At 36.1% G+C, this 21,813-nt stretch overlaps 3 protein-coding genes across 4 annotated transcripts in view; 1 reads left to right on the forward strand and 2 right to left on the reverse strand.

Annotated features, from left to right (window-relative positions):
- Nucleotides 1-270: 270 nt before the first annotated feature.
- Nucleotides 271-14,531, reverse strand: efcab6 (EF-hand calcium binding domain 6). Its single transcript, XM_084396983.1, has 31 exons — nucleotides 14,368-14,531; nucleotides 10,276-10,426; nucleotides 9,956-10,176; nucleotides 9,749-9,828; nucleotides 9,246-9,315; nucleotides 9,028-9,164; nucleotides 8,813-8,931; nucleotides 8,581-8,702; nucleotides 8,347-8,495; nucleotides 8,192-8,266; nucleotides 7,914-8,028; nucleotides 7,660-7,833; nucleotides 7,053-7,130; nucleotides 6,748-6,908; nucleotides 6,577-6,678; nucleotides 6,306-6,480; nucleotides 6,050-6,164; nucleotides 5,837-5,955; nucleotides 5,340-5,569; nucleotides 5,163-5,250; nucleotides 4,141-4,259; nucleotides 3,794-3,955; nucleotides 3,545-3,700; nucleotides 3,240-3,450; nucleotides 2,948-3,145; nucleotides 2,599-2,826; nucleotides 2,104-2,304; nucleotides 1,843-2,029; nucleotides 824-1,008; nucleotides 591-740; nucleotides 271-502 (listed from the first exon to the last, which is right to left on the reverse strand). The coding sequence occupies exons 1-31, from the start codon at nucleotides 14,395-14,397 to the stop codon at nucleotides 380-382; spliced, it is 4,431 nt and encodes a 1,476-aa protein (XP_084253109.1). The 5' UTR covers nucleotides 14,398-14,531; the 3' UTR covers nucleotides 271-379.
- Nucleotides 14,532-14,704: 173 nt separating this feature from the next.
- Nucleotides 14,705-19,751, forward strand: samm50 (SAMM50 sorting and assembly machinery component). The gene is made up of 15 exons (XM_084397211.1): nucleotides 14,705-14,874; nucleotides 15,166-15,276; nucleotides 15,374-15,475; nucleotides 15,560-15,647; nucleotides 15,733-15,839; nucleotides 15,939-16,069; nucleotides 16,868-16,955; nucleotides 17,121-17,249; nucleotides 17,335-17,406; nucleotides 17,496-17,582; nucleotides 18,598-18,668; nucleotides 18,744-18,811; nucleotides 18,894-19,040; nucleotides 19,145-19,286; nucleotides 19,418-19,751. Exons 1-15 carry the CDS (start codon nucleotides 14,854-14,856, stop codon nucleotides 19,461-19,463), a joined length of 1,410 nt encoding a protein of 469 aa, XP_084253337.1. The 5' UTR covers nucleotides 14,705-14,853; the 3' UTR covers nucleotides 19,464-19,751.
- A 200-nt stretch (nucleotides 19,752-19,951) lies between these two features.
- Nucleotides 19,952-21,813, reverse strand: part of cacna2d4b (calcium channel, voltage-dependent, alpha 2/delta subunit 4b) — a 34,503-nt gene continuing 32,641 nt past the window's right edge. The window contains exons 36-39 of one of the 2 annotated variants that reach the window (XM_084397210.1): nucleotides 21,322-21,439; nucleotides 21,122-21,240; nucleotides 20,954-21,033; nucleotides 19,952-20,772 (exon numbers count right to left, since the gene is read on the reverse strand). In XM_084397210.1, coding sequence (XP_084253336.1) covers nucleotides 20,680-20,772; nucleotides 20,954-21,033; nucleotides 21,122-21,240; nucleotides 21,322-21,439 — 410 coding nt within the window. In that variant the 3' untranslated portion in view covers nucleotides 19,952-20,679. Of the gene's footprint in view, nucleotides 20,773-20,953; nucleotides 21,034-21,121; nucleotides 21,241-21,321; nucleotides 21,460-21,813 lie in introns of those variants that run through there. The other variant, XR_014626007.1, reaches the window with a different exon arrangement.

The following is a 21,813-nucleotide window of genomic DNA, read 5'->3' on the forward strand; positions in this document are numbered from 1 at the left end:
AGTGGTGAGTCATAAGCATTGATCTGGCAATGCTCTACACTATTGCGAAACAGAGTGTTGCAATCACAGGGAAAACAACATGTGGTGAGGACATTGCAGTGATTTTCTTGTCAAAACTTTAGTGATCTTTGAATGCAATTTGTTTTTTAAGCACTTTAAAAAAAAAAAATCAAATATAACATTTATAATTGTTTTATTAAAAATACACAAAAAAAATCATCATATATTATGATTATATTATCTTGCTATATGAATAAAAACATCAGAAATAAAGGATCACAATAATCTGTTTATTTTATTTATGAAACCATTTGTGACATCGGTGCAGCTAAAGCAGTGCAATATGACACTCAAAACTTATAAACAAGGGAAACTGCGCTCATTTTAGGAAAATGCGCAGAAAATCATTGTATGAAATCCTCCCTGAGAGGTTACTGTCAAAAAAAGATGTGAAATGAAAGAATTCTTCCTCTGACAGATTCACGCTGTACTGTCTCAGAACCTAAAAAAGATTAATCCAAAAAATTGCATGATTAAATACAGGACGTGGACTGAAACGTTTTTTTTAAGTATAAAATAGTGCCTTGTACCTTTCTAAAGTCCTGAAGAGAGATCTTTCCAGTGCGTTCTTTGTCAAAGGAGGTGAATTTTTGCCTCATCTGTTTCCAGACGAGCTGGATAGGCCTGGAAATTCTCAGCATGGCTTCAACACACTGACCACTGAGTGGACCGGGACTCATCTAAAGGAGGAAGTCAGAAAATGCTGGATGAACTATACTGGCATATAACCGTTCAAGACGTGCTGTAATTGCAGTGAACTCACTGGTGTCCTGGGGAGCTGCAGTCTGAGTCTGTTGGATGAAGTGTTGACCTGAGGGCTGAACATGAGCACAAAGTGCCGTAGGAAGTCCAGGTAAGAGAGACGTCCGCTGTTTTTGATGTCATATTTGACAGCCAGCTGCTCAAACTCAGGTGGACTCAGCTCAATATTGAGGCCCTGGAGTATCTCTGCAAAACATCAGTTCAAATTCACCATTTCCAAACAACACTGTGACAATATATGACAATGTTTCCATTGTCATTTGCCATTTATTATTATTAGTGGTCCTGCACTTTTTGACAAGTTAATTTTTATAGTAGCCTAATTAAATTATATATATTAAAAAAGTGTATGCATATATAAGTGTATTATAATATATATATATATATGATTATAAAATCAATTGATTATAAAATATTATAAATGATAAAATAAAAATGATATAATTTTATATCAATCAAAATACATAAAAATGATATATTCCCAATACAACTTATTTTATGTTATTTATAATTATATAAAAAATGTATTTGCTAATAAATCATTTAGGAAAATTATTTTAAATGCATTTATTTATTCATTCATATATTCATATATATGAATGAATATATATATATATATATATATATATATATATAATTGTATATTGTTATATTATATTATATAAAAATTATTTTTAATTCAGACGGATTCACTGATAAAAAATAGAATTTAGGAAAATGAAATAATTCCATGACTTTACCATGATTTTTCAGTTGATTAAAAATAATAATTGTATAATAATTATACAAATTATATATAATATATGAAATGTTATATATATTATGACATTTTAGGCATATATAAAAGTTAGTTCTATTAAAAAAAGACCTTATCTTATTTATATAAAATCATTATAATTCAATAATAAATCATTCAGAGCTATCTGCAAAATGTTTTTTATGACTGTGGGAACCCTGTATTTTATGGTTGAAATGTGCAGTGACTGATAAATGGAAAGAAATCAGGCCTCAAACATGTACCTAGGAATATATCCACATCTATCTCCCCTGTTCTGTCAGGGTCCGCCTGCCTGCATCTCCTCTGGATGTGCCTCCAACAGTCCTGGATCCTGGAACGCACCTTCATCTCCACATCCTCACAGTTCAGCAGTGGCGTGGACCTTCTGCCCGCCGTGGAGGGCCTCTGAGGCCGCTCTGAGACTGACGGCTGCGAGATACAAATGACACTGGAGACACTTGAAACAACCAATATCAGCAAATGAAGCAAGTAATGCACTGTACCATCGAGTGTGTAAAGGTGCAAGGTGCTGTTTTGGGGCGTCTGAGGGATGCTGGTCTCTCCAGTGTTGATCTTGCTGAACCTTGTAATGATTTAGCAACCTTTTCCAGGCCTTTCTGTTCTCCACCGAACTTTTTCAGGAACTCTCGATATTGCAGGTTTCCAAAGCCATTAACTGGTAGCATTTTCCACAGGCTTTGAAACTGAAAGAGTTGATTGTGTTTCAAGCAATTAAAGGAACTATTAAAGATGTTCATGTGGTACACTCTTAAATAAAGGTTCTTTATTGGCAGCTATGGTTCCATGAAGAACCTTTCCATTGCAAAAAGATTTTTTTAAATGTTCTTCACACTTAGTTCAAAGAACTTTTCACTGAATGAAACCCAAAATGGTTCTTCTATGGCATTGCTGTGGAACGCGTGCACTTAAATGCATTGAATGTGCACTTGTAGTGTACTTCAAACCTTTATAGTATTTGAGAGTGTACTGGAAATTACCTGGTCGTCGGTAAGCCTCATGAAGTGACGATCACAAATGGTCTTAAAGTCCATTTTGGATATTGTGTTTATATTGGCATAGTCGAGGTCTACCATCTCCTTTGTTATAGTGTAAATGCGGGCCGACACAACCTCCTGTATCCGTCTTAAAATGTCAGAGATGACTAAAGGTCGGGTCTGATTAGGAAAACGCATCTTGTGGATTTTCTTCAGCCATTCATCTGCTGTCTGTTAGATTTAAGGAATAGCAATTTTAATATACACCATATGCAACTAAGATCGTTCTACATTATGGTGATTTGATAGTGTGCAAAAAGTAAAAACTCGACCATAAAAAACAATTTCTGACCTCTTGAGTGTGGAGGTTGAAGACTTGGAGGAAATTCTTCCAGTCAACCATAATCTCCTCTCCTTCACTCAGTCTCATATCAGACAGCAACCTCCTGAACTGTACATCTGAGAGACGCATGCAGAAATGGTCCAGCACTTGCCGAAACTCTGTTTGCGGTATCATACCATCTCCAGTCTTATCAAATGCAGAGAAGGCCTAGAAAAGCAAAACACAGAATTTGTTTTTTTGCAGAATTTTTTAAGTTAAAACATCTCTTGCAGTATTAATGTATTTTATAAATAGTCTGTACCTTGTAGAGAGTATCTGAGGAAGCAGTAATCAGCTCCTTGACTCTATGTACGGCTCTGTCTGGGCTCAGCTCCTCAACATCCTCCACTGGTTCTGGAGAACCCGTAGTTTGAGGAGGGTCAACTGCAGTCCCACTCGAGACTGGAGGTCCAGTGAGATGTTTTAGGAAATCAAGGTAAGGCAGCTCCTTCAGACAAGCATCAAAGCCAAGGCTGTAAAATCAAGAGAACAGAAGAAGAAGAATGCAGTGGCTGACAACACTTATCACATTTTGAGTAAATGAACATGTCTGTAATGGAGGGTTACAGGTTCAGTAGACATGTGAGCTGTGTTTCTGTTAGTTGAAAGCCATTTCTGTGCAGGAGAGAGAGCAAGTCTGTCACAGTCACGTAACCATCTTTGTTTTTATCCAGAACCACAAGGCTTCTGCTCACACTCTCAAAGTCACTCCCGATCCACTTCCTTCAAACACAGATAGATTCATGTAACACAATGTGTGAGGAGAGTGTTTTCATCCGCCATTACGTTTGTCATTTTAAGAGAGACCATTCTCACCTAAGATTATGTAGTATAACCTCTAGATCAGGTGTTGTGGAGATCACCCTTTCTGTGGGCTGTTCCTGTAAAGCGTCCGACTGACTGTCTTCCTCTGATGTGGCTTTAAGCCTTCTTAAAAACTCTGTCTGAGTGAGGAAGCCCTTCCCCTCCTCATCATATCTGTATGAGAGTTTTTTAGCTTTATTTACAGCAGATTTCAGACATCTAAAATTTTTGAATTTTGTCATTTATGTATTTTAGTGCATGCCATGCTAATACTGATTCTGGATCAGCTGTTAAATGCATTGAGGAACTCATACACACATTAAAGTGAAATATAATGTAAACAAAATGAAGGTGCTTACCTGCACCAGAGTTTTTCAAACTCATTTGGTGTGATAGGCATGAAGTATTTAAAAAGCATCTGCTTTAGATCATTTTTGGTCATGATGCTTTCACCATCGTCACCCAACTGGCAAAAGACCTGTCAACACAATTATTAAGTGTAAAGTTTAGTTTAAAAGAGCACTCATTCATTTTTACCTCCATTAATACATGGAGGGGTCTCCTCGCGGGAGCCGCCATTTTGAGTTCACATGATCAGTCAAATACTGCTCAGTTTATCTTGCTAAAAATAAACACATCTTGCTGTAACCATGGCTGACTGCTAATAATGCATTTCTATACTGATTTCTACACTTTCTACACATTGGTAATCGAATTATATATTTTTGTATAATGCTATATACAGGCCACTAGGTGTATGTGTACGTCCAAGACAGCTGCCATATAGCACCAAAGCGTCACATGCTGGTGACCCCTGCTGGTCAGAACAGTGTAAATGCAACAAAAATTTTAAGTAATTTGAAAGTTTAATTGAAAGTAAAATCTATCAAATGCAATTAACTAATCATCCTATAAGATTAAAAATGAAGTCTGTGTAATGTAAGTGTTCTTTAGTAAGTATTTCAAGGGCTTGTTTTGTTTGTTCCATTGCTCAGCTAAACAGGCCAATAAGAGACTATTAACTACTATGATTCCTTTTAATTATACTAATGTCTAATTAAAATGTCTAAAAATGTTAAAACTGATCAGAGATCAGGTAAAACCCATAGACACTTGTTCAATGGTTTGCTGCTGGGGAACATGCACATGATTCATTGGTTCACACAGATCGCCCCCCCCCCAAACATTTCCAAACCGTTATGATGAAACGAAGCCTCGTTTACTGAAATCACATGACTTTGGCAGTTTGATACACGCTCCAACCCACTGATTTGAAACAAAAGATTCGTAAAGGTTTCAAAGCTTCATGAAGCAGAGTTTCAAAATCGTGCATCACTACCAAAAAGTGCCCTTTCAGTAAGCAGGACAGGATGGAGATTACCTTTGAGAGCTCTGAAGGTCTTTTGTGTGCAACGGCTGCTAGATAGTCATGAACTTGGTCACATGCATTATCAAGACACCCATTTCGTCTGAAAAACATGAATTCTGAGCTGTTAGCTTTACAAAAACATCTAAGATAAACATAACGATTAATTCCAGAGAAGTAAAAGGCTCGTACAAGGTGTTATCATTTTGATGTGATTTCATCTTGCCACTAGAGAGGACTTTGTTGTGGAAATCAGTGTAGTTGAGTGTGGCACCAGGCGTAAGGCCCAACAGTTCGAGCAATCTCCGATACTCTCGCTCTTGGGTTACAAACATCAGGCTGTCAAACAGAGTGCTGAAGTCATTCTGATTAACTATACCATCTCGGTTCTTGTCCATGAGACGGAAAGCGGTCAGAGCATCCTGCAAACAAAAAAGAGGTAAAAATGTCTTGAGCAGTGGGACATATTCTGCCACAACTTAAATAGTGTAGTTTTTAAGTACTTAGCCTAAAATGAGAAAGAGTGTGGCCTAAAATGTATTTACACTTTTTTTTATGAAATTCACTGCATTACATGTATACATATATATGTACATATACTGTATGTGTGCGCTTTACAATTATTTTACTTTATAAGTAAAAAATATAATATTTAAGTAAATAAGTAGAATGATCTGTTGCTTTGATACCCCATGATATTCCTTGATCCTCATTTCGAGCTGACCTAGACAATCCTCTGCAGTCAAAAGTGTGGAAGTTTGCAAATTTTTTGTCCGTCTATCTTTGTCCTTTTCTGGTATTGTTATTTCTGTGGTGAAAAGAAATGAGAAAAATGATATTTGACCAGTTTGTGCCATATGTTTGTGTTAAGAAAACAGTTTGTGTGTTGTGAAATATCAAACCTTCAAATTTGGCCACAAAGTCAGTAACAGAAATCGGACCCAAATTAAAACCAAGAGACTCAATAAGCATCTGAAACTGGGGTCCCTTCAGTAAAATACCACAATCATCCAGAATCTAAAATCAAGAGTGACATGAATCAATGTAAAGAACCCATTGTTTCAGATATTGCATGAATGTTGCTATCAGAATTATAGTACCTGTAATGAGTTTAACCAAAATATAAGCAAAAAGTGCGAGCGAGATCTCAGGCCATACCTTACAGAAATGTCTCAGAGTGAGCGCTGCTGTTGAGCTTTTCCTGGTGGACATCAGATAGTCCTGAAGGGTCATCCCACACCTCTGAAACCTGTCCTTGAGTTTCCTCAGGACAACATTTTTTACTGCTTGTGCTTTTATGTTCAACGTGCAGGCTTCATGTTCATTTTCGTTCCTGTAGTATATTTAAAAAAGAATGATCATATGTGATTCCTCATCAGGACAGGGTGTTGCATGCATATCATTTCTCATGTTCATTGACTATACAGACCTCTTACTGATACTGATGCCCTCATTCTTCTCTGGAACACCCAAGCTTGTCAAAAACAGCTTGTAGTTCACACCTCCACCCTCCAAAAATGGTTCACAGAGCCTTGACAGCAAATAGAGAAAATTAGTCAGTATCCAGAGGTAAGGCTGAGGGTAGAAAAGAGAGACTCACTTGCTGAAGTGGGATTCAGACAGTGGTAGTCCGTATTGTTGGATCAATCTCCTAAGGTCTTCTGGTGGGATGATGTCACTCTGGTTTTGGGTTGTGTTGGTGATAGATTCGATCAACATGTCATGGTTCTCAGAGAGCTTCTCCTTCAAAATCCCTTCAACCTGTAGAAATCATGTATGTAAAAGAACTAGTATTGGCAAGTGATTCATTTTATCATTCTTAGATATCCTAGTGGTGAATAAGCCAGCTTTATACACAAAAAATATAAAAAAAAATACTGTAAAGTTACTTTGCAGGTTACTTACTGCTTTCCATGTTGTTGTTAATGTGGAAGGCAATGTGTTTACCCATGCTGGAGCCTTTTTATTGAGCTTTGGTGTCTGCTGGAATTAATGCAGAGAACAGGGTTATTTTTAGATTAATTTTAAATGTGCGAATAACCTCTATATGGGAGAATCTGGCAAAACTCTTTTAAGAAAAATAATATGAAATTATATTTTGCATAAAGAAAAACAAATTTACTAATTTGGACACTTTTTAGGACATATTAGGAGCCACTGTACCCACCAATCTGCATTACAGTAATGCCTCTCTTAATATTTTGTAATGATTCTCATTGTAATATAACGTTTTACTGCATTGCAGTAAAATATTTTGCAATGATGTTTTTATAATTTATTTAAAATAATCTAAGGGAGTTTTTTTTTTAATTGCATCTTAATTTTTTATGTTACAGTAATCAGAAAGGGAATATTTTTTGTATTTTTGCAAAGTTATCATTTTTATATTTATAAAATGTATTTATATTGTTTTAATATTTTCATATATATATATATTGCAGTAATGAGAATTGGGTGAATTAAATTGAGCTTAATTGTCCTAAAAAATAATGTCAATGAAATGTTATAATACCTCGATTGGCCTTTGGTGATGGAGGATGTCCAGGAATTGTTGGTAATTTATGACATCTGTATGTTCCACATCCAAGACATCAACAAGAGCTGTGAACTGCTTATCGGTCAGATGCAAATTCAGACTCTCCAGGGCCCTGTATAGTTCATCTCTACTGATAAAACCTGTTCTGTTCTGCAGAAAAAAATGTCATTATTATGAATAGTTGTGATTTAAAGTGCACAATTAGATTATTTCTGAATCACAAAACATACTGTATCAAAGTCCTGAAAGGCTTCTGTCAGGTGAAGCTGATTAAGATGTTGACGTAATCTTGGTAGAATTGCTTCAATACTGCATGATCCTGGAGTTGCTGAAGCAGAATCTTTCCTGAGACAGTACAAAATATTTATGTAATCAAAACTATATGTATATTTGTGTAATCAAAACTATATATATATATAAATATTTTTATATTTCAACATATTGCAGTAGTGTGTTGTAAATAATATTAATTTATAGGACCCAAACAATAACTGTATGGCCAACTTACTGTGCAGTTATGTCATCTTTGAACAATCCAAGAAATATTCTCCATTGCACAGGCTCTGTGTTGCTCACTCCAAATCTGTGACAGTAAATGATCACTACATGAATTTAAGAACTGCAATCAGGTAAATACATAAACAACATGTTAAATTCTAATACCTGTTTAATAACTCTCTGAATATAATATCATCCATGGGAAAGAGGAAATTACTGAGGACAGATCTGAGATTCTCTTGGGAGACAAACCCACTGTCTGTGATGTCAAATGCCTGCAGAGCTTTTTCAACAAGGCTATACTTTTTCTTGATCTGTAAATTGCAATCAAAGTAGAAAACTGATTTTAATTAAATGCTCACATATATATGAGATGGAAAAAAAATCCGTTATACTCACTTTACTCAAAAACCTGGTCTGGGCTTCATCCAAGGTGTCCCTGGATTTGCCTGAAAAACCTCTTACGCTTATCTTACTTTTAGGTCTTGTTGTATTGCGACTGACAGCTTCCCAATTCAGTGCTGAAAACAAATAAGAAAAACAATTGCATAAATCTAAGCATACATTTGAATGAATCATTATTTTATTATTGTCACTTTTATATTACATAATTTATTTTGAATAACGGTACCCAGTTGTATAGAATCTGGTGCAATTTTTCTATAGTTTTTACAGTCAACACCAAGCTGCTCAAGAAACTCCTTGTAAGATATTGTGTCAGCATTATTCACGCTGTAATGTGACCATAGTCTGAAGGAAAGACATAGACACAAAACACTTAGCATTCTGGGAAAAAACAATAGGCTAACACATCAAGAGAGTTCCATTAAACGGAAAAACCAGGACCTGTGGAATTCCAGCTGACTCATGGGAAAGCAGTATCCTTCTAGCACTTTACGCAGCTCATGTTGCTGTATCTGTCCATCACTGTTGAAGTCAAACAGCCGAAAAGCCCTGGTGATGTTTTTCAAATTGCCTCCGATCTGAAATGATGAGAATCATGGATATTACACTAGCATCTCCAGACAAATATTTAAATCAAATTCATACCTTATCACCCACACCTTATTTTTCAGACGACACTGTAGTTCTCCAAGTGACAAGTTTCTGTAACTCCCACTCCTGGATGGGATTCTGTTAAGAGATATTGTATGTATAAAGACATATTATACACTACCATTTAAAAGTTTTGTGTCAGGTTTTTTTTTTTTTTTAAGTAAGAAATTAATACCTTTATTTAGCAAGGACACACTAAATTGGTCAAAAGTGACAGTAAATACATTTATATTGTTACAAAAGATTTCTATTTCAAATAAATGCTGTTCTTTTGAACTTTCTGTTCATTAAAGAATCCTGAAAAAAATATCAGGTTCAAAACTCATTGATAATAATACACAAATGTTATTTGAGCATCAAATCAGCATTTTAGAATGATTTTTGAAGGATCATGTGACACTGTAAAAAAACTTTTTTACTGTATTTTTGATCAAATAAATGCAGCTTTGGAGGGCATAGGAGACTTTAAAAAAAAAACAAGAGAGAAATTATCCACAAAAGCATAAATTACCTGCCCACAGTAGATGAAACCTTGCCGTATCTTCTGAGAAACTCCATATAGGGAATTGTTCCATTGTCTCTGAAGTCAAGCTAATATAAATATTTTAATGTAAGTTAAAATAAGTGAGAATTTTACATTTAAGATGAAAATCGCTGCCTTGGTACCACAAAATAACAATAAGTGCACTGTCTGAAAGTGGTGACTAAATGAACACACCTCAGCCAACAGACCCTCAAACTGAGACTCAGTGAGCGGAACCAGAAAGCCCTCAATGACACGTCTGAACTCTCCTTTGGTGACAGTTTTGTTCCCTTCTTGGTCAAAGGCTTCAAAAGCAACCTTCAAGTCATGTTTTCTGTCCTTGAGTCTCTCCAAGAGTAAGTTCTCAATGTCCACCAAAGAAAGATTGTCATCTGCCACTGACTGCACAGAAGAGGCTGTAAAAAAGACAAAGTTATGCATTCAACAAAATGCTTTTCCATCATTACCCAGATAATACACACTAAAACCAACTAAATAAACAGCATAAACCCTACCAGAGTCAGATTTGAGAGTGTTTCTCCTTGGGAATTCTCCTGTGGAAGTTCGAGACGAACTCTTATCTCTAGGGATGATGGTGAGCCCTTGTGTTACAGGCCTCAGATCTATATGGCCAGATATCTGAGGCCTCTCTGCTGACTGTAACACCTGAATATAACCAAAATAACATTTCGTGTCACAACATATCGCAATACAAAAATGCGACATGTTTTGTGTTGAATATCGTCTAAAATAATTCTGGATTTTCAGCTTCAGAATCATGGATATTTTTATTTATTATTTATTTTTATTTAGTTAGTTAACATTGTCTTGTGCATTAGGCAAGCACCAAGTCCAAGCCTATTCATTTCCACACCCAATGTAATACCAAATATAGCATTTTATTCAACAGATCATTTTTTGTTAACCTTTTACCATATGTCTTGGAGTATCGCAATAATATTGTATCGTGAGTTCAGTATCGTGATATGTATCGAATAGTGAGATGAGGGTATCATTACATCCCTAGTGGTAAAGCTTTTTTTTTTACTGCAGCTTTTGTTTCCTTCTTTTTTTTTTTAAATGTCCTTGTTTTTAATATATATTCGTTTTTATATATCTTCCATGGGCGTCAGTTTGGTTTGAAATGTGCTGGGGACAGAGACGCATTCGGAAGTGCATTTTCAGAAGTGCTGGGTACAATGACGCATTCATTTTTTTTCTCTCTTTCGCGCAGTTATGTTTTGGAAGACGATGTCCTGTAGCTCAGGCACGGCCCCACTTTTCAACAGGCCCACCCAAAAAAAAAAAAAAAAAAAAACTTTTACTATATTCTAATTTTGTCAATAATTATAAAAAAATCGCCAATGAGCTCATAATTTGTGCTAAAATAGTGTTTAGTTTTAAAAAAAACATTTTAAAAAGCTGGTTATATTTTGATGTTTCTGCGCAAGTTCAGCAGACAGTGAGGTTCGGGTTTGTTCCGAATCCGATCAGAGCTCGTGAGTGGAGAGCGCATTTCTGAATATTCCGCTCCGCTCGTCCACTTCGTAAAAGTAATGATTATGAATGATTGTTAATAGGCTATATCTTCATAGAGATATAATTAAACAAAAAGTAGTCAAAACACATCTAACAGAACATAGCCTAAGTTGTTTATTTTTTACACCTTGTGTTCTTATTTTGTTTAATTAACGAAATGTCAATCTTCGTGTTTATAACAGAAGATACAATACAATACAAAAATCTTCAAGATGTATAACGGATTGTCACCTTATAAACAGTCCCTTTTTTAATGGAATAATACACCCTTATAATAAAGAAAAAGCTTCAGTGATAAAGAATATGAACGCAATGCATTTAATTATACATTAAGCGTTTTCCTTTCGTAGAAACCCTTTATTATAAGGAAAATAGGTGGCTCTTAACGTGTCTTTCTATGGGAGGATGGCATAGCAAATATTCAATGCATTCAATGAAAATATGCAATGGTATTCAATGCAAAACAAATAAAATAAATAAATTATTGTGGCATTAATTAGCCCATAAACAATATTTATTTTAAAGCCTAAACGAATTTGTTTAAAGAAAAACACCAGCGTTGGGCGTTTATCTGTATAGGCTAAGTGTTTCAGCCGCCCTTTTCAAACTGGCGCAATAAAATGCAACAGAATTTGATTAGTTAAACATGAAGAGGATTATCCGTCTGGCATGGCCGCTCGCTCTAACGTTAACCTAAATAAATGTTTGCTATTATGAAGCGCATATCCAAGTGTTTGTGCGGAGTATGGAGCGCGCACTATAGCCTATGTGGATGGAGGCGCCGGTGCCATCACTCGCATTTTCCTATCAACAGTGGAAACAACTTAAAATACTCAATTTCTGGTCATACAGAATATAATAATACATCAGTCGCAACTACTTTTATTTGTGTAAACTCACAACAACAAGAAAACGGTGTGCCTTTGTAAAATAAAAGAAAACGAAGGTGCCTTTGTAAAATAAAAGAAAACGAACAGGGCGCGCTTTCATGATCTCTGTGAATTGGAGCGCGCCTCAAAAATGAACTGACAAACAGTGTATAGACAAGCCTCACAGACATGAGAAATATAACTATAAAGTTACTAAAAAAAATGTCCACCAACGAAAAAAAAATCCAATCGAAAGCAAATACGGTAGCTACCATCTGATTATGTAATCCTGTCCGTATGAAAGGCGCATCTAGGCTACATTACAGCGGAGATGTGGAGATATGTATGCAGGCAGCCTACACTGATTTAGAAAAGACTAGTTCATTAATAAACAATTAAAATGCATCGTTATTTTAAAACGACATAAGATCTCGTTAGTAGACATAATTGAGGTGAAAAAATAATATGTATGTGGCAGCAATGCGTCACGTATGATTCTGCTATATTTACTTTTTATATATTAAATCCATTGGTTCATGAAACATTGATTAAAATTAAGATATAATTAATACAAAACGAAATTCACTTTAAAGAAAGGCAGCTGTTCTGTTTGAGGTCTCTGTGAAAGTTTTAAAGCAGTCTTTTAGTGGCGCTTTCAGAGCGCTCTGGGGTGCGTTCTCCGATAACGTTGTCTCTTAGCGCGCTACGAAGACTCAAAAGGTACACCTTAACTACAGGTATACATTTCCTACGTGTGTTCTCCGAACTATACCTTAGGATGTTGCTTAAGGTAAACCTTCTTAAGTTCGACCTTAGCAGGCGCTGTCCATGGTGGAGGTGCTGAATAGGTTGAAATCGATGCCTCGATGATCGATTGTGCGCTCTTTCCTTCACAGCGGTATAGGTAAAGTATTGAGAAAACAATGTTCTTTATAAAGAAACGTTTTAGAAATAGTACAAACTGCATTTATCGGGGCTCATTGAAATATGTACATGCAGAAATAAATATGAGTATGTGTTTATAATTTAGCAAGTGTGCAATCCCAAACCCTCACGGCCATAAGTGTGTTAATGTTCTCCACAACGTATGCTGATTATCCACCAGCCATGTAGTTGACATACACTAACTGGCTCCGCGGACGGCGCCGTCTTTGATTTAAAACAAGTACTCGCTGTCTTGCTGCCATAGCTATAAAGTTTGTGTAAACTCATCTTTCTTTATATAGACTCCTAAGCCTTTTCTGTCAAATGGTTCGCCAGCTGATGTGCCTTAGGATAGTAATTAAAAAAGCTAACAACCATTAGTGTATGGAAACGTTATTAATGAAAACACTTCCATACACTGGGTGTGCTATAACAACTTAAGTATTTTATGTGTAAAATTTTAAAGTAAAGTAAAAATGTAATTTTAATACTAAATCAGATTTTATATTAAATGTTCATATAAAATTTTCTATGTGTAATTAAACTGCGATGTAAAAAAGCTTTTTGCGTAGTGGTGGCCACGAGCGGTATGAACCGTCAGCAGCGATAAGGTATAGCTAAGAGCGCTCCAGACCAACCTTACGAACGTATGACTTACAGAAGGTATACTTAACTAAGAAGGTTTCGGAAACCACGTATTAACGATAAGGTACTTCTTAAGGTACAACTTAAGAACGACGTAGCGTTAAGGTAGTTTCGGAGAACGCACCCCTGGTCCGTAACCTAAACTGGCACGTTGTTTTTTTCCCTCATAAATGCGAACACGGAAAATAAAATAAAATGAATATTATAATGTTTTTTTTGTTGGGTCAGACAATGATTACCAAATTTCTCTCTCATATTGCTCCTCACAACCACTGAAAGCGGTCAAAAAAATCGAACCAAAAGTCAAATTAATATGGACGGAAGTTAAAAGTGGTGGGTACAAAATGACTCATGACGAAATCTGGGGGGTACGCGTCCCCCCCGTCCCCCCCGAAATCGACGCCTATGATATCTTCGTTTTATATATATATATATTGCAATATATACTAATGTTATTCTTCAATGTACAACGGTTTTAAATTACCTGAAACAATTAGAAAGTATTTAGTTAAACTTTTATTGAGGACCAGTAGCCTCATAAGAGAACCTATTTCCTTGTTAAGTTAACGTTAGTTCAACTTAGCCATTTTTCTTCCAGAAATGATATAAGTAAAATGTCTTCATACTAACCCAACTTTCCACAGCTGACCTCGGACGCATTATTGTGTTAAATTCGTATTTAGACTATCGGTGTCCAAACTAAAGACGACAACTTTTGTTGCCAACCAGTCAAACTTTATAGCCACAGTCGAGGACGCTCCGCTGTTCCCATGGATATGGTCTGACAATGGCCCCACCTACTACAAAAGCGAAAAAAATCACAAAACATTTTTTCAAATGGACAATATCAACGGATAACCAGTGCAGATGAATTTGTATCGTCACATAAACTGCAATTTGTCATATTTTTTAAAGGAAAATAGTGACGTACATGACGTTGTTGTCCTGTTCTCCTAAGCCAATCATCATTTCCGATGGGCGTGGTTACCAAGTGTCATGGCGGCTGCCAGGAGTTTATTGTAGTGTGCCAGAGTCAGACCGCGGATTGTCCTGTTTTACATTGAACTCTGTTTATAATCACATTGGGGACGTTTGAATGTAAACAGTTGTTTAAACATGGGGAGCGTGCATGCCAGGGTAAGCGCATTTCTCCAGAGTTGTCGGAAAAGCTAAAGCAATGACCTCTGAACAGTGTCTTTGAATGACAGGCCGAGTTCAGGATGACGTTTTGTACTACACATTTATTCATATTAATTGTCAGTAAGATAGTAAATCAATTTTGCGCATATAAACGGTCACTCTCACTACACACTGAATCATGTTACAATCGACTTTGACGAACTATAGCTGTCACAATACTTGCCTTTATATATGCACAATTCTTGGTCTGTAACACTATAACTCACTGCTACATATTTGTTGACCCAGAGTCTGGACCCCCTTCCTATGCAAGGACCTGAACTGGGGGTTCAAGCAGATGACATGGACCTGGGGGAACCAGAGCATGAGGAGAAACAGGAAGTTCTGGAAAATAAAGATGTAAGATTGATCTTTATGTGTTTGGTCTATCCAGTGTTTGCATATGCAAAAATGTAGATTCATATCAGGGTGTCATATGTATCTTTCAATTGTTAAGGTTGTAGTACAACATGTACACATTGATGGTCTCGGAAGAACAAAGGAAGACCTTTTAACGTATGAGATTGCAGATGTTTTCCGTGCCAACAACTTGATTGATGTGAGTATTATATATATATATATAATATATATTCAAATTTGAACTATATTTAAAATTGTGTTTATATTTACAAATTTGTAACAGGTTATGAAGAAGTCCCATGAGGCCAGACAGAAACTTTTGCGTCTGGGGATATTCAGACATGTCGAAGTTGTCATTGACACTGCTGAAGGTATAACAATTATGCAAACAACCAATAGTAAATAACCAATAAGCAAAGTGATGCATTATAGTCTGAGTTTCTCTTAAAACATTAGGTACTGATGCGCTGCCTAACGGACTGGATGTGACATTTGAGGTGAAAGAGCTGAGAAGAATGACGGGAAGTTACAACACTATGGTCGGGAACAACGAGGGAAGCATGGTGAGCTACTGACAATCTGCATCAGCACTGCTGGCTGTGTGTCTACAATTTAAAACTGAGGTTATTGAAAACTGAGTGTTGTTCTGGTTCTCATCTCAGGTGCTGGGTTTGAAATTGCCCAATGTTTTTGGCCGTGCAGAGAAGCTGACCTTTCAGTTCTCTTATGGTACTAAGGAAACCTCATATGGCCTGTCATTCTTCAAGCCCCAGCCTGGACACTTTGAACGGAAGTATGTTTCTCGGCATTGTATTTCTGTTTACAATTACATTTACTTTTGTTAGAAATGTCATGTTGGCCAAGTTAGTCATTTAAGTTAGTCATTAAAGTTCCCCTGATTTCAGATATCACCTTTCATGTAGTGTGTAATTTAGAGTCATCTTACTTCCTGCACAAACCTATGTAGGTTTGAAACTAATTTGCATAATGCCAGCCTAAGGTCTTCATTGGCTGCTCGTGAACAACGTCTATTTTGACTTGCCTCAAGACTATTTTGACAAAGAAATAGACAAATTAGACGTTTACAACGTCTATTTTGACTTGAGTTGTAGCCGAGGCCTGGAAGAGTTTGGTTCGAGTTGTCGACATGTTGAGAAGATGCTGTTTTCTGCGCTGTGAAGGCAAATCTACTTTGGATGAACTTTGAAAGGATGAGAACTCGCTCTAATTGATACGGTAAAACCGACGCCATCGTTACTGTTCATATACAAGTGCTGAGGAATCCTCCAGAGCTGAAATTCAGATATGGTAATAGAAGTTTTGTTTCCTACACGCGTTGTAAGTGGTGGACCAATCACAACAGACTGAGCCATCTGACCAATCAGAGCAGAGTAGGCTCTCAGAAAAGAGGGGTTTAGAGACTGAACTGTTTTGACTCTGCTGCAATGTATATTATGAGAAAATTCATAATATGTATTGGATTCATGTAAACCAATTGTAGGAGATCTCCAAAAACAAAATTAGGATCCATTAAAATAGCATAATAGGGGCACTTTAAAGTCAAGCACATTTCTTTCTCTTACTCTTTCAGCTTCTCCATTAACTTGTATAAAGTCACGGGGCAGTTCCCATGGAGCTCACTCAGAGAAACGGACCGAGGGGTCTCCACAGAGTTCAGTGTAATGGACTTCATTTTAATCATTTATTTATTTACAAAGCTTCTATGTCTCTTTAAACCAATATTATTTTATGTAATATAATTTGAGTAGATTTAAAAGTTTTAGTAGATATTTAAGAAACGATCTAATTTATGAATTGTCCATTGTTTGATCTATGATCCCCAGTTCCCCATCTGGAGGACAAATCACACTTTGAAATGGGAGGGTGTGTGGCGAGAGCTGGGTTGTTTGGCCCGTACGGCCTCCTTCACTGTCAGGGAGGAGAGTGGCCATTCCCTGAAGTCCTCACTCTCTGTATGCGTCTTCTCTATATCTTGGCTTTGTTATTACACTCACTGATATTTCATATCTGATTTTGAATATGATGTTTTTCTCACAGCACGCAATGGTCATCGACACACGCAATTCTACCATCCTTCCGAGAAAAGGTGCCTTACTGAAGATCAACCAGGTTTGTTTGCTATCCTTGTAAATGAAAGGAATAGTTCATCCAAAAATGAAAATACTGTCATTGTTTACTTATTTTTTATGGTCTGTCAGGAACTGGCAGGTTACACTGGAGGAGATGTCAGATTCCTGAAGGAAGACTTTGAAATTCAGCTCAACAAGACTCTCTTCTGGGACTCGGTAAGATGCTTTGGAAATAACTATTGGTCTGTTTGTTGCCATGTTAATTTAGCATCATTAATATACTATAGTACATATTTATTATTTATATTATTCAGTAATATTGTGAATGAGTTTTTATTTTTATATTTTATTTTAGTAATTTTGTGTGTTTTATTAGGTTTTGTTTGAATTTAAATGATTATTTTAGTATTAGTTTGAATAATTTTAGTACTAAACCAAAGGAAAATTTGAAATATTTTTTGCCAACTAACTTAATGTAATTTTACCTTTTTATTATCATTAATATACTATAGTATTTAGTAATATTTAGTATTTATAGTATTTAATATTTTGAATTAGTTTTCATTTTTATATTTTCCATTTTTATTTGAGTAATTTTGTTGTTTTTATCATTTTATTCGGTTGTGATTGTGTTTAAAGGGATAGTTCACCCAAAAATGAAAATTCTGTCATCATTTACTCACCCTCATGTTATTCTAAACCTCTATGAGTTTCTTTCTTCTGTTAAACACAAATGAAGATGTTTTGAAGAAAGTTGACGGTAGCCATTGACTTCCATAGTATTTTTTTTAAGTCAATGATTACTGTCAACTGTTTCATTACCAATACTCTTCACTCTATCTTCATTTGTGTTTAACAGAAGTAAGGAACACATACAGATTTGGACCATTTTTGGGTGAATTATCCCTTTAAATGTAACATTTACATTATTTCAAATAAAGTAAATGTTTTTGTTAGTCGTAGTTGTAGTTAATGGTAAAACACTGTTTTTTTCTGGTTGTTTTAAACACTTTTAGAGGGCTTAATTAAACGAAAAAAAGAAATGTTAATTTCTTTGGTAACTAACTAAAATAAAATATTAATTTTTTATACATATATAATTTTATATTTGTTAATATTTATTTTATTTCAATTAACATGTTTTCTAATTTAGTAATTTAATCAATGTAAATGTTTTTAGCTTTAACAACACTGGATTTTTTTTAAACACTTTGATTTTCGTCTCTTATAGGTGCTCTCTACCTCTCTGTGGGGTGGTATGTTGTTGCCCCTTGGAGAAAGACCATCCTGCATTGCTGACAGGTTAGCAAATTCTCTCTGTCATTGGTAAAAAAGACCCACAAACACTCAAAGTAATGGTGGTTTTGGTGTATTTAGGTTCTATTTGGGTGGTCCGACCAGCGTGAGGGGCTTCAGCATGTACAGCATCGGCCCTCAGAGTGAAGGTAAATGACTCTGACCCTGACAAAAGGTATATATATCTCTATATATTCATGAGTAAGGTTTGTTTTCTCACTTTGGTGACAGGCGATTACCTCGGTGGAGAGGCGTATTGGGCTGGGGGGGTTCATCTGTACACCCCTCTTCCATTCAGGCCAGGCCGAGGCGGATTTGGAGACCTTTTCAGGACACATTTCTTCCTCAATGCCGGAAACTTGTGTAACCTCAACTATGGTAAGATGAATAATGCTGTGAAGGGCAAATTTTCCTCCTTTTGTTTCATGAAACATGCTTTGTTTTTACTTACATTTGTTGCTGCACTTTAAATCGTCCACTAGGGGAAGGGCCGAGGGCACACCTGAGCAAACTGGCCGAGTGTATCCGCTGGTCTTATGGAGCGGGCATTGTGTTGCGTCTGGGGAACATTGCTCGTCTGGAGCTCAACTATTGCATTCCCATGGGTGTCCAGAGCGGAGACAGGTAGACAGTCAGACATTCACACACAATCTATCAATCACTAATGCACAAGTGATGCACTTTTAATGTACTAGCATTTCTCTGCTCTTATTTAGAATTTATGACATAATGTGCTGATGTGTTTTGTATCTCAGGATATGTGATGGAGTGCAGTTTGGGGCTGGAATCCGATTCCTGTGAGTCCCATGGGGGAAAAAAGAAGGCTTTCTGTCACTTTGTACTTCGGATAAAGGATATTCATACGATTCAACTCTGAGCTGCAAAGTAATGTTGGTTAATTTTTCAGTGTTGGCAAACACGCTAAAAAATTAAAATGGTCTAAAACCAGTAACATTGGTAGGAATCAATCATCCTTTTTAAAGTTATTGGCACTTCAGTGGGGGGGAATATATTGGACATCAGTGCTCTTATTGTCATATTTATTTGTCAGAACAGTCTGTGTTCAATAAACAATGTCTCTGGCCTTTATTGTGGTTTCATGTGTGTTATTAATCTATTATATATTAAATAATAAAATAAATTGTGTATGTGTATCTATATCTATCTATATGTATGTATGTATGTATGTATGGGCTTATTAAGGTCACTTCCCTTGTGTAAATTAGCATGTGTGTGTATAGAAACAAACAAGTTAAACAATTCAGAAATTTCTAAGTTCAGAAATTATTCACACTTGCTGTACTTTTTAATCACACAAACACCAAGTCCATCATCATTCGCTATTTTCTGTACTCACGTAAAAACAGTTAAACCATTATCAAGCCATATTAAAAAACTATTGGTTTTGTATCAATAAACATACAGATACTAAAATACACACATATATAATTTTGTTATTAAAAAAAATATTAAACTGTATCCATCATACACAACATATGGATTGTTTTTCATTACTGAGTGTCAGAAAATGGTTCAATGAAAAACGTTAAGTAGCAACCATCGTGAAGATAAACAGCTGCGACTGCTCTATATTTTCTTTAAAACATTCATTGTATTCCTAAACATATTATTAAAAAAAATTAAGAGAATAGCAGAACTGATGTATAACATCAAGTCACACGAGACAATCTAAGATTATATCTCTCGCTGTCGCTCCCACTGAGAAAAATATAATCTGCGCAGTGTCATAGTGAGTCCAGTAGGGGCAGAACTGCTGTGTATAAAGCATGTTAAAGGGATAGTTCACTCAATTTCGGTCATCATCAGTCTTCTTCATGTAGTTCCACAGCGGTATGACTTTCATTTTTGGGTAAACTATCCATTTAAATTGTAATAAATTCTATGTAAACCTGTTATTGGTTGAATTCCTCAACTTAGAGATCCACAGTTGATGATCAAAAGTGTCCTGTTTGGTGTGCCTTGGGATAGCGGTCATGGCAGAAGGATGTTTAATTATTCAGCGGAGGGCCAATGAGATAGCCAGACATATGAAGTACAGTGTGAGAGATACTGCTATACTGCATGCTCCACCACAATCCTTGGCATTTTCCTGCAAGAACACAATACAATAAAATGGTAATTTGTACTTGGGGAATACATATATACAACTGTCGGAAAACCATTTATTTGGCAAATCTGTGCCAGTCATGGAGGAATCCAGATCTGCAACTATATATTATAGGCCTATATATTCTGACTCATTCATGAACTGTATGAACAGGGTGGCTTACATGAGGATGGTATGCGTGACAAGACTCGGGTCGTCTGCGAATCTTCTGAGATTTCATCCTGTTGCATTTAACTGTGGCATTATGTTCAAAGAAGTTAAGAAGAATTCAGTTTCAAACAAGGTTGAACCAAAACAACATTTCAAAGACAAGGCAATCATCATGGAAGGATATATTTGACTTCTTTGGGCATGAGTGTGATGGGGGCGTACTGTCGGGAGCAGTCGCAGTCAGCCTGGATCACCAGCACGACCAGGTTGCTGTTGGGAACCTGCTGTAGGACAAACATCCTGAAACAGAGATGAATTGACAAATTGTTACTGGTACAAACCCACCAACCTGAGGACAATCTGATAGACTGATAGACTTACTTCTGACAGCGGCCACATTTGATGATGCTGTTGGTCTCTCTGATGGACGTGTCATACATGAAGCTGGGATACTCTGTGTTACAAGGCTGCATTAGTTCCACCTTCTTCTGTTTGTGTGCTGGAGAAGACAAGATTTTCCTTATAACCGATAGATAAGTACTTCATGAAGTCTGTGTGTAGACCAGAGGTTTTTAAACTGGGGTTTTAAAAATAATATTGGAATATTATATATATATATATATTTATTTATTTATTTTTAGAAAGTGGAAAAATATAGTAAGATTAGTAAATTTGGTGATTATAAGAATTTTAAATTACCCTTTACACTCACCTAAAGGATTATTAAGAACACCATACTAATACTGTGTTTGACCCCCTTTCGCCTTCAGAACTGCCTTAATTCTACGTGGCATTGATTCAACAAGGTGCTGAAAGCATTCTTTAGAAATGTTGGCCCATATTGATAGGATAGCATCTTGCAGTTGATGGAGA

Source organism: Rutilus rutilus (genome assembly GCF_951802725.1).
Source record: "Rutilus rutilus genome assembly, chromosome: 23".
Classification (NCBI taxonomy): Eukaryota; Metazoa; Chordata; class Actinopteri; order Cypriniformes; family Leuciscidae; genus Rutilus; species Rutilus rutilus.